The following is an 11,859-nucleotide window of genomic DNA, read 5'->3' on the forward strand; positions in this document are numbered from 1 at the left end:
TGTGTTCACTGTTAAGTTCCACATTAAGAGCCCAAAGCCTTAGGTCTGGTCTCCATTCCAGTGCTGCCCATCTGTAGGGACCAAGCCTTGGCACATGTTTTCTGGGTCTCCTAGGGGAGCAGAGGGAGGCCTGGGGGGTTTACTCTATGAAAAATATGTAGATTTCTCCTTGGTTTCACCTGAGCTGTGTTCAGCATGGCGGTCACGGCCTGGAGTGGTATACTTAAGTGGGAGAAATCGGTGAACACATCTCAGCAGAGAATATAGAAACACTGGGGCTTTGGGATCCAAGGGAGGGGAGGAAAAAAGAATCAAGGTGTGTTATGTCCACGTACCAACTCCTCACGATGAGCGTAGTCATGTACTGCAAACCTGTGTGAATAAAAGTAAAAATAAAACCCCACACATGTGGCACAGAGCTCTGGAGAGGACCCTGTCTTTGGGACATGTTTCCTCTCTCTGTCCCATGAATGGTTACTGAGTAATGTCTTCAGGGCAGTTTGTGTGGAGGCCCAGCGCTCCCCTTCCACTGGAGGGATGGGGGACAGCAGTGCAGCAACTCTGGCACCAGTCTCCTGATGCAGATTGGGCCAATCGCTGGTGAGTCAAGGGTTGTGAGCCAAAGTGGTGCACCATCTACCTACCCCCATGAACTTCCCACCAGCCTGCCGGGGTTCCTCTGATCTGGCCCAAAATGCCCTCCTTGAGTGCTTCCCAAGTGCTAACCACCTGATTCTGAACAACTACAGAGGTAGGGATGACTATTATAATGCTTAACAGGGGAGCAAACCAAGGTTTCCTCACTTGCACTAAGTCACACGATGAGTGTGCGTCAGCATCTGGTCTAGACTGCAGCCCCCCTCCAGCGGCCACTGCTCCTCTTCCTCACCATCCCTAGGCTCGCACACATGCACACACAAGCCAGGCGTGCCTGAGCATTTATCTCTCCTGGAGTGACCCATAGCTGAAGGCTGTCAGGTACAGGAGCGTCATAGCCCAGTGACTTTCCCTCTCACTGGGACAACTCTGCAGGATCAGGCTAAGTGGACTTTCTGTGGGACTTTGGTCTTGCTTGGCTTCCTCCCCTTCCTGTCCTTGTCTTTATGCCCCACACCCTAGCCATTACTAGCACATGAGGTTCTGCTTCTGGGGAATCCAAGTACCTGGTTGGGTGCCAGCTTAACTTGGGCAGGATGTCATCCAGTGGGTTGATTCCAAGAGAGAACCCAGAAGCTGTGTTCTAGCAGCGATGGTTCAACGAAGAGTCCAAATAATCCAGACAGACCAATGATGTGATGCATTAATGGATGTCCACTGACGGCATTTAAGAGCCTTTCAGTGTACAAGGCATTGAATTAGAGCATTTATATACACATCCCATTTAACATTAGGACATCTCTCCATTAGGAGTTTCCAGTTTTCATCTGAATGTTATAGATCACAGATGGGCCCTGATTTAACAATACTTTGATTTATGATTTTTTGACTTTTTGCTAGTGTGGAAGTGATACATACTCAATAGAAACTTCTCAACTTACACAAGGTTTATCAGGACACAACTCATTGTAAGTTGAGAGGCATCTGCATATGGGTTCAACAAAATTCACCTTTCACTGATCTTAAGATCATGTGTTAGACGGTGTATCCCTTTTAAATTTGATGTTGATGGGTCTCCAGAGACATGTTGCCTCGGTATGTGAAGAAACTTCATTTGACTCTGTGATCACTGACCGCCCACTGCTGTGAAATGTCCTATTTCCCACACAGTCATGTGTACAACATTTGGGTGGCATTTATCCCCTGAGATGGCTGCAGATCTGGGTGACCACCAACACTGGGTACAGGATAAAGGCTTTGGGACTACAGTAGTATGGCAGTCGTCAACTACATGTGGCCATCACGCGTTTGAATTGTGGCTAGTCTCACCTGAGATGTCTTTCAGGGATAAAATATACACAAGGGATTGTGCAGACTTAGAACAAATAACAGAAATTATCTTATTATCACTTAGCAATGTTACTTCTCCTATGTTGAAATGGTAATATGATACATATGAGGTTAAGTAAAATATATTATTAAAATAAATTTTCACCTGTTTCTTCTTTCTTTCTTTCTTTCTTTTTTTGGTCTTTTTGAGACAAGGTCTCTCTATGTAGTTCAGGCTAGCCTTGAGCTCACTTTGTACCCCAGGCTGGTCTTGAACTTGCAACGATCCTCCTGCCTCAGCCTCCCGAGTGCTGAGATTACAGATGTGCACCACCAAGCCCAGCTTCCACCTGTTTCTTTTTATTTTTTGAAAAGTGTAGCGGCTGGAAAATGTGAGCTTACATACAAAGCTCTCACTATACACGCATCGGGCAGCACCCTAGGGACTCCAACTAAGGGAGTCTCACGAGGGAACTTGCCGAGCTGAGAAAAAGCTGTTTAGTTGCTACGAGGCAGGATTCTTTATAAAATCAGGAGTCAGCCAGGCCAGACATACAAGATGTCATCATTTTATGTGGTTCCAAAGATGGATCGGTGCTGCTGGTCAGCTGGATTTATGGCTGAGGAAAGTAGCTTGTAAATTGGTCACCTGCTGAAATGACATCATTGCTCATCTGGTTCCAGGCTGGGATTAGTGAGTTTAAAGACTCCTATGCTTACATTCTCCTTTCCTTCCTTGTTGTCATGGTCTTGTGAGGAGATAGATGCCAACAGAGGGAAGAGGGAAAAACATAGAAGGTGTGGTGAGGAAGGAGCAGGGTTTAGGGGTACAGCCCTCTCTGTGTGGGGGCGGAAGTCCAAGTTTTGGGCATTGCATTTGCTCCCCAGGGCGCCACCCTGGCACCTTCCCATTTCAGTGACTTGGCTGGGTGAGAATTGGTCTCCAAGCAAAGTATCCGGGCTGGCTGCCGAGAAGGTCCATTGACAACGGGTTGACATAATTCTCTGGCCGTAGGGCTACTGCCTCAGGGAGTACATTTTCTGGGGGAAGACCCTGGGAAAAGCCTTCCAATACTATTTGGGTGAAGTTAATTCTTGACTCCATTGGTACCCTCACCAGTAAAATAAAGTGAGACCGGGGCTGGGGATTTAGCTCAGTGGCACAGCGCCTGCCTGACAAGCACAAGGTTGTAAGTTCGATTCCCGGTACTGGAAAAAAAACCAATGAGTGAGACTGAACCTGTTCAAATGTTCTCTTGGAGTCCTGCTTCTGCTCATTAAGCTTCCATGGTGTCCCACTGTCCACTGAATAAAAACACAGAGTCCTGGCCTGTCTCCTGCAGTGCTCCCCACAATCAGGACCCAGACGACCTTTCCAGAGTGCCGTCTCAACACCCTCCCTTGTCCAAATACCTGGCAGTTGTGTCTCACTGCCATTGCCCAGCACTGTGAGAGAGATTATTGCCCTGCAGATCTCTGGCCCAGGAAAAGATCAACATTCAAAATAGCAAGAACAGTTTCTGCTGAGTGTATATCAATTTCCCACCCTTCTAAAGTTGAAAAATCTTCAGTGGAACCATTGTAAGTAGGAGACTATATCTACCTGCTGATTCCTCTGCATGCCCCATTCTTGCACCTTTTTGTTTTGTCTTTTTGAGACAGGATCTCACTATGCAGTTCAGGCTGGCCCTGAACTCACTTTGTAGCCCAGGCTGGTCTCGAACTTGCAATGATCCTCCTGCCTCAGCCTCCTGAGTGTTAGGATTACAACTGTGCGCCACCACGCAGGCCATTTTTTTACCTTTATGCCTCCACTTGGGGTATTTGTCACCGAGAAATCCTATCCACAGTCTATACATATCAATGTTTTCCTTCTCCACAAGCAGCCAGTCCTGGCCTCCTCAGCACTCTGTAGACCTTTCATGGCCCTCCTTGATGGTTATTTTTCTCTTTCTCTCTTTTTTCTTTTCTGTGCTACTGAAGCTGTTGAGCCCATTGAGCTTCATGCGTGCTAGGCAAGCGCTCTACAACTGAGCCACATTTCTATCCCCTCTTGGGCTGTTATTTGTGTGTAGCTGTCCCTGCTGGATCATGGACTCTTAGGGGTTGGAGTACAGATTGTCAGTATGAGTCAACTTGGGCTACTATAACAAAATATCGCTGACCAAGTGACTTAAACATAGAAATCTGTTTTCTCATAGTTTGGAAATCTCTTAGTTTGGAGTTTGGGAATCTGATTTTGAGCATGGTTTTGTTTTTGGTAGTTCTTCCCTTCCTGGCTTGCAAATGGCTACCTTCTTACTATCCACCTTTTTACAGATGGCCTTCACATGGTCTTTCCTTGGTTTATAAACTGAGAGAGAGACTCTTTTCCTCTTCTTAGAAGGATACCAGTCCTATCAGTTTAGGATCTCACCTTTAAGACTCCGTTTAGCTTAATTACCTCCTAAAAGCCTTGCCACCAAAGGCAGTCACAGTGGGAGTTAGGCTTCAACATACAAACTTTGGGAGGACACAATTCAATGCAGGGCATTCTGTATTCAGTCCCTCAAAGTCATGTCCTTCTCGTATGCAGAATACATGCCCTACATCCCAATAGCTCCAAAATTCAGCATCAGCTCAAAAGTTCAAATTCTCATCTAGCCGGGCATAATGGTACACGCCTGTAATCCCAGCACTTGGGAGGCTGAGGCAGGAGGATCGTTGCAAGTTTGAGGCCAGACTGGACTACAAAGTGAGCTCAAGGCCAGCCTGAACTGCATAGCGAGATTTTGTCTCAAAAAAACAAAAAAGCAAAACAAAACAAAAACAAAGTCAGACTTGGGTGAGACTTGAAGTACAATTTGTCTGGAGGCAAAATCCACTTCCAGCTGTGAACCTGTGAAACCTGACAGGAAGGTACGTACTTCCAAATACACTAGTGGGACAGGACAGACATTCTCATTCCAAAAGGGAAAAGTAGGAGAGAAGGAAGAAGTGTTGGTTTCCAGCAAAGCCCAAACCCAGGAAGGGAAATTGCATTAGATTTTCAGCCTTGAGAATGACCCTCGTAGGTTTCACGCTCCGCCCTCCAGGTCCAGTGAGGCAGCAGCACCGCTGCAGGGCTGCATTCAGGACTCTTGTTGTCCCAGGGCTTCCGGCAGAGGTCATCTGACTTGTAGAAGTGAGGTGGTGGCCCTGCTGATCTCTAAATTGCCCTCCTGGTAATATTTTCCTCTTCTCAAGGAATCAACTTGTCCAGTATTGCATACCCCTGTGGTCCCATCTTGCTCTGTCAGCTCCAAGTGCGGGGCTTCTGTCCTGTGTCCTGCCTCTGCCCTTTCGGCTCCAGCTGGCTGTGTCCCTGCTCATGCTATCAGGCGCAGGTCACACGCGCTCTTGGTGTTCTCTTCAGAGGGTGCTTTCTCATTTTTTGCAAGATGGGTGGGCTGAGAATTTTCCAAGTCTTTGATTTCTAGTTGTTTTGTGTGTGTGTGTGTGTGTGTGTGTGTGTGTGTATGTGTTTTGCCTAAAAATTCCATCTTCTATTGATCTTGCCTTTGCTTTTTACTCTAACCAAGCTGCTTCCTCCCACTTGGCTGAGTTGTGTCCTCAGCCAAATATCTAATTGCCTCTCTCAAAGGTTCTGCCTTCCACAAAACACTAGAACACAGTTCAGTCGAGGTTTTTTGACACTTTATCACAACGGTTGCCGTTTTTCCAGTTTCTCATAACATGTTTTTCATTTCCATCTGAGACCTTCTCAAAATGACCTTCAGTGCTCATTTTCCTAGCAACATTCCGCCCATGGCCATCTAGCCTTTTTTCTGGCATTAATCTCTGAAACTCCTCCAGCAGTGACCCATTACCCAGGCCCGAATCAGCTTTTACATTTTTAGTTATTTGCTACTAAAATAGCAAATGCAGTCACGGTGGGAGTCTCCCTTCTCAGACCAAACTCAATTGTAGTCAGCTTGGGTGACTATAACAAAAGACTGTGAGCTGGGTAAATTAACTAACAGAAATGTTCTTTCTCGCAGTTCTAGAGGCAAGAAGTAAGAGGTCATGGTGCCAGCACACATGGGTTCTGGGGAGGGATCCCTTACTGGTTGCCCATGGCCACCTTTCCGCTGTGAGCTCACATGGCAGAGAGGGAGATCGTTCTGTCTCTTTTCCTCCTTTTGTAAGGATATCTGTGTGGTCAGATTAGGACCTTTGCCTCATGATCTTGGTTAGCTTCAATTACCCCCCAGACACCCAGCTACAAAGGCAGCCTTAGAACTTCAATGAATGGCTGTGATGGTGGGGTGGGGGCAGTCCAGAGCACTGCCCAATATTTCTAACCCTCTCCCAGTATCCTACAGAGTGGCACTCTGTAAATGCAGTGGGAATTGAGAGAAACTGAATCTCTGGGCTGTCAAAGAGTTGCCTTTATTAGCTGTGCATTCCTGTGGGATTTCTAGGGTCTCACCCACCGGGTGGGAAGAGAGTGAGCAGGTTTTTGTAGGCATGTAACTGAAGGAATTGCCTCAGCTATCGCTACTGAAGACCAGCCTCATGGGGTAAGAATGTTAGAAGGCTGGTATTTATCCAAAGAGAAATTCCACCTGACTTTTTATGCTAAGAGCAATAATCATTCTTTTGAGCACTTGAATTTGTGTGTGTGTGAGATATATATGATGAAGATATATATATATATATATGATATGTGAATGTCACTGTGAAGGGGCATTTCCAGTCTCATTCAGAAATTATCTTCATGTTCTCATGCATGTTTTTCTATCTTCTCCCCCTACTTTTAATTTGTAGAATTGTGCCACATTTTTGGTACCTTTTAAGCCTCTAGAATTCCAGAAATCTTTCCAGAAACATGGTAAGGCTTAAATGCATTTTTAAAATAAATAAAATTGCTTACACATTCTCTGGGAAGAATTTACAGTTCAAATCTCTACATCAAAGAAACAGGATGAATTCATATATGAGCCTGATGTGGAGTGAAAAAGAATCTATGTCTCTGCTTACCTATTAGTTACTAAGCCAATCTTAACCATAAACTTTTTTCTTTGTCTTTTTGAGATAGGATAGGAACACTATGCAGTTCAGGCTGGGCTTAAGGTCCCTCTGTAGCCCAGGCTGGTCTCTAACTTGCAATGATCCTCCTGCCTCAGCCTCCTGAGTGCTGGGATTATAGGTGTGTGCCACCATGCCTGGTGTTACTATAAACTGTAAGAAGAGCTGTTGGCATCTTCATTACACATGAGAAAACTGAAGCGCATGGAGATTAAGTAACATGTCCTGTCTTTGAGTTGGTGGGGCTGCTGTTCAGATTCTGAACCCTCTGATGCTAAAACCATGTTCTTTCCAAAATGTTCTCTTGCTTCCATGATAGAAGCTAAATACCCAAAGTCCAGTCCTGGGGAAGAAGGAAAAGGCATAAACTAGAGAAGAGGCAGAATAAAGTCCTTGGAGGCTCTGTCCTGGGATGGGGTTTTTCAGGGCTTTCAATTGCATCTGGGAATCCAGCCTAAGGCACTGGAGGTAGTTTTAGAAGCCACTTGCGCTGCTGGAAGGAGTCTGGGTCCTGGGTGACCAGGTTAGGCTGTGGGGCCAGGCTCCAGGACTGAGAAGAGTTGTCCAAGAACTGGGAGCAGGCAGAAACACTGGTGCTAGACTCTGAGAAGGCTCAGACAAGGTTGAGGAATCCCACAGTGTTCCCAGTGGGATAAGATAGATCTGCGCCTTGCCCGGGCACCACAGTTGGCATGGGCAAAGCAGAACAGTTTAGTTCAATAAACACTGGCTGAATGTCTGCTGTGTGGTACATGCTAAGGAAATGAAGCAGTCAACCTTGGGCCTGTCTGTGGAGTCCCCATGTTTCCAGGAGGGCAGATGAGTCCAGAACGGGGTCACTTCTAGTCTAGAACTAAGGATCCCGGTAGGATTCACATTCACACATCTCTCCTCCAGGGCCATGTTCTGCAACGACTTAAAGGAAAAGTACGAGAAGAGGATCGTTATTAAAGGGGTGGACGCCGAGACCATGCACACTCTCCTGGACTACACGTACACCAGCAAGGCGCTGATCACCAAGCAGAATGTGCAGCGGGTCCTGGAAGCTGCCAACCTCTTTCAGGTGCGTGAACAGGCAGGCCTGGTGCTCTCCTCCAAAGCAGGTGCTAGCAAGCGACCCCCAGAGACCTGCCTGGTCGGGCTCGCAGGCCTGAGTGCGCGGGGAGGGAGGGCTACGCACCCTTCGCTGGGCCTGCACTTGCATGCCAGTCAGAAGGTGCTCGTTGAAAATGTCCTGAGAGGCGGTGAGATGGAGCACTGACGCCTTTGTCAGATGAAGCCAGGGGAGGATGCTGCCTAGAATTTCCCATGGTCCCTCACTCCAGGTACAGTGACTGCAACCCACAGCAGCCTAACTGGAGCCTGCGGGTGCAGCAAGCACTTCATATGCAAAACTTGTGATTCCTAGCACAGCTGGGAGGTGGTTGCAGGTGGGGAAAGCAAAGCCACAAGGAGAATAACTAACAAGGCTGTGATCTGACCCCAGGGCTCTCTGAGTCCACTCAGTTCCCCAAGCAGCAGCATCTAAATTCTAGGAAACTGTGGTCTGCACTTTGCAGTGGGTGACTGAGAGGAGAGCGTGAGAATTAAGCGGTATTATAGAGGATGAAACAGCAGACCTGCAGAAAGTCTGTTTTAATACAGCATTTATTGTTTCTATTCAGTAACATTTGCTGCAGCTTGGTTATAAAAATTATATTAGCTCTGTAAAAAAGTTAGACCCATAGATGCTGCCAGTGGCATCCACAATTACGAGAAGGGTCCCCTCCCTTACCTTCTATGCCCAGGTCTAAGGTTATCCATGGAGCTTGAGTCCCCCAGCTCAGGCAGTGACTGTCTTATTACCTGGGTGTTGAGACTTAGCAGAAAGAGGCCAGGGACAGGAACAGGTCATTCGCAGGGACCAAGGCCAAGCATCAGCTCTTGCGCGTGGCCTGGCACTTTGGAAGGTGGTGTCCCCTTCACCGGAGGGCTAGCAGTTTGGAGGAGCAGCAAAGCACAGGGAAGGTGGGGAATGAGGGTCAAGGGTCAAAGACCATCGGCAGTGGCATTTGATTTGTTGAGCTGCAGTCTGGGCAGGATTTATGACGTCTGGCAAAGTTGTGAAAAATCAACCATGAAGCAGCTCTGATGAATTCTGAGTAGTAGGTTGCTGCAACTTCAGCCAGCGTCATTGGCTCAGCTGCCTTAGGGCGTCATAAAGATACAGAGCCAGTTACCTCTGGCAGGGCGACTCACACCTTGCCTGTGCGATGTGCAAGTCAGCTAATACGCACAGGTACGGTCTCCAACCCTCTGCCATGCGCACTGCTTACGGGAACCTCAGCCTCACTGCTGAGGGAGGGAGGTGCCTCTGTCAGGAAAAGCCTTCCTGGGTCACAGTAGTCTCGACCTACTTCAGCCTTTACATTTTGTCCTGAATTTTTCCAAAAAAGACCTTATGGAGCCAAAAGTTTCCTAAGAAATTTCTCCCGCTCTCCATTGTGTCCCCGCAGAATAACTTAGAGCAGAATCATTCCCTTCACCATTATTCAGTCAAGCCCCAGCTATCATGGTGATCTTCACACTAATCTCCTGCAATAATAACAGTGATGGTATGCATTGTTTTAATTAGAGTATCTGACACGAAAGAGCTGCTCAATGAACGTAGATTTTAATTAAGTACTTACCCGTGTGTCTTGAGTTATAAAATTGGGTCTCTTGTTTTTCTCGCTGGCTGAAAACAGGTCTTATAAAATAGGTTAAGGAGATCTACATTGCTGTTCAAAATGAGTTTTAGTATTTGTAATAACAATAGCATTATGAACTCATTACAGAATAATTAGAAACACATACAAACAAATGTAAAAACTACCAACAATCTCCTCCTACTCAGAGGCAATGTGTCAGCTTCCTTTAAATATACATAAAGGAAAACAGCATGACGGAGACGGCAGCTAGCAGGAAGGTTTAATAGTACAGTTTTGGAGCCACACTGCCAGGATTTAAATCCCAGACCCACCACTTAGCAGCTCTGTGGCACGTTTCATGATTTCTTTTTGCTCGTTTCCTTTTTGGAAAAACAAGGGTCATGATATGGCCTATTACATGCAGTTGTTGCAATATTTGTGAAATGAGTAGAATGGTAGTGGAGATATGATAAATGCCATGTACATATTTATAATATCATTAACTATTATATACATATTTGAAGAGAACTGTCTTGTTGGTGGCACCATTTTAAAACTGTGTACAAGTATTTTATCTATATTAGAACCATCTTTCCATGTCATACGTGCTTTTGTAACAACACTTAAAATAACTGAATGGAATTCAAGAAAATAATTTAGTGAGTCAATCCATACGGCTGAAAATTTAGGTTGTTTTCATCTACTTGACTATTCAAAACAATGCTGTCAGAAACATCCTTTTACTTTTATTTCATGTAGAAGAGATGAATATCTTAGAAAAAATAAACTAAGGACATAGAGAGGCAATTTATAAAAGAAAAAGACTAGCCGAGCAGCAACTATATTTTTAAACACCAAACATCACTAGTAGCCCGAAAAGCAACAATAAAATGACATATGTGTGTCATTTTGACAAGAGCATATACCATGTAATACTCGGTTTTGCAAATGGTGGGAAAATTGGCACTAGATCTGTTGCTGGTGGAAGTGTATGGAAACCTCTTTCTGGATCTCATTTCAGGAACAGATGGAAAACCTGAAGCAATAATTGTAGATTTTCAAAGTAGCTCATATAAATAGCTCTGTCATAGATTGGCACGCCCAAGTTCTAAACGCTGGTACCTGCAAATGCGATCTGATTTGGAAATAGGCTCTTTGCAGGTGTCACTAAGTTAAGGAGCTTGAGATCGTGGCGAGTTTAGGGTGAGTCCTCAGTCTAATAACTGGTGTCCTTCTGAGAGGAAGGAGAGGGAGAGTTAGCACAAAGACAGGGAGAGAAGAAGCCGTGTGGAGATGTGGGCAGGTGCTGGCCGCCACCACAGGGCTCGGACAGCAGCGTGGAACAGCTTCTCCATCGGAGCTCCGGGGCGAACTCACCCCGCCAGTGCCTGGATTATGGACCTCTGGTTTTCAGAACAGTGAGAAAATAAATTTCTGGTGTTTTTTAAGTTGCCAAGTTTGTGTTGATTTGACACAGCCGAACTAGGAAAAGAACACAAGTTTAAAAAGCCAGCTGTAGCTGGAAAGTCTGAGAACAGCAGTCTCTTGTTCTGTTTCCTCCTGCAGCCCGCTCTTCTGGCTTAAATGCTTCTTCTTTGATTTACCTCCATGTTTCTGTGTGATTTGTGTCCCCTGGGATCCTCTGAGGCATCGATTCCAGAACTTCTTTTCCCTCTGTCCTGTGCTGTCCTCTGAGCTGGCTGCTTCTCAACGCCAGTTTGCCCAGCTCTTATTCCGAGTGTCCTCTTTGCTGCCATCTTAGGAATTTCTTTTCTCTCTCTTTAAGATAGATTTTCTGTTCTCGGATCCCATGTGCAGTGGCCTGAATATTTGTGTCTCCCTAGATTCCTAGGTTGGAATTCTAACTTCCGGTGTGACGGTATGGGGTGGGAGGTTGGGAGGTGACTAGGCCATGTGCCTGAGTGTGGGAGGAATGAATGTCCTTATTAAAAAGACCCCAGAGAGGTCTCTCGCCCTCTTTCGGCCATCTGTGGATACAAGAAAAGTCAACCATCAGAACCCTGAGGGATGACCCCGCTAGAACCTGGCTGTACAAGTCCGTGCTCAGACTCCAACCTCTGGAACTGTGGGAAATAAACACCTCCTGCTTATAAGTCACTTGGTTGATGGTACTTTGTTATGGAAGCCTGAATTCTTCCCTCCTCCTTCATTTGAATGGATCAGTACATTTCATTGCTTACTATGAAGGGAGATA

The 11,859-nt window shown here is 46.0% G+C and overlaps 1 protein-coding gene across 1 annotated transcript in view; it reads left to right on the top strand.

Moving 5' to 3' along the window:
- Klhl6 (kelch-like family member 6) overlaps nucleotides 1–11,859 on the top strand; it is a 64,405-nt gene that overhangs the window by 18,270 nt on the left and 34,276 nt on the right. Inside the window, exon 2 of the mRNA XM_005383364.2 lies at nucleotides 7,873–8,038. Coding sequence (XP_005383421.1) covers nucleotides 7,873–8,038 — 166 coding nt within the window. The remainder of the gene's footprint in view (nucleotides 1–7,872; nucleotides 8,039–11,859) is intronic.

This window comes from Chinchilla lanigera, unplaced genomic scaffold, assembly GCF_000276665.1.
Source record: "Chinchilla lanigera isolate Chin_1 unplaced genomic scaffold, ChiLan1.0 scaffold00019, whole genome shotgun sequence".
Lineage (NCBI taxonomy): Eukaryota > Metazoa > Chordata > Mammalia > Rodentia > Chinchillidae > Chinchilla > Chinchilla lanigera.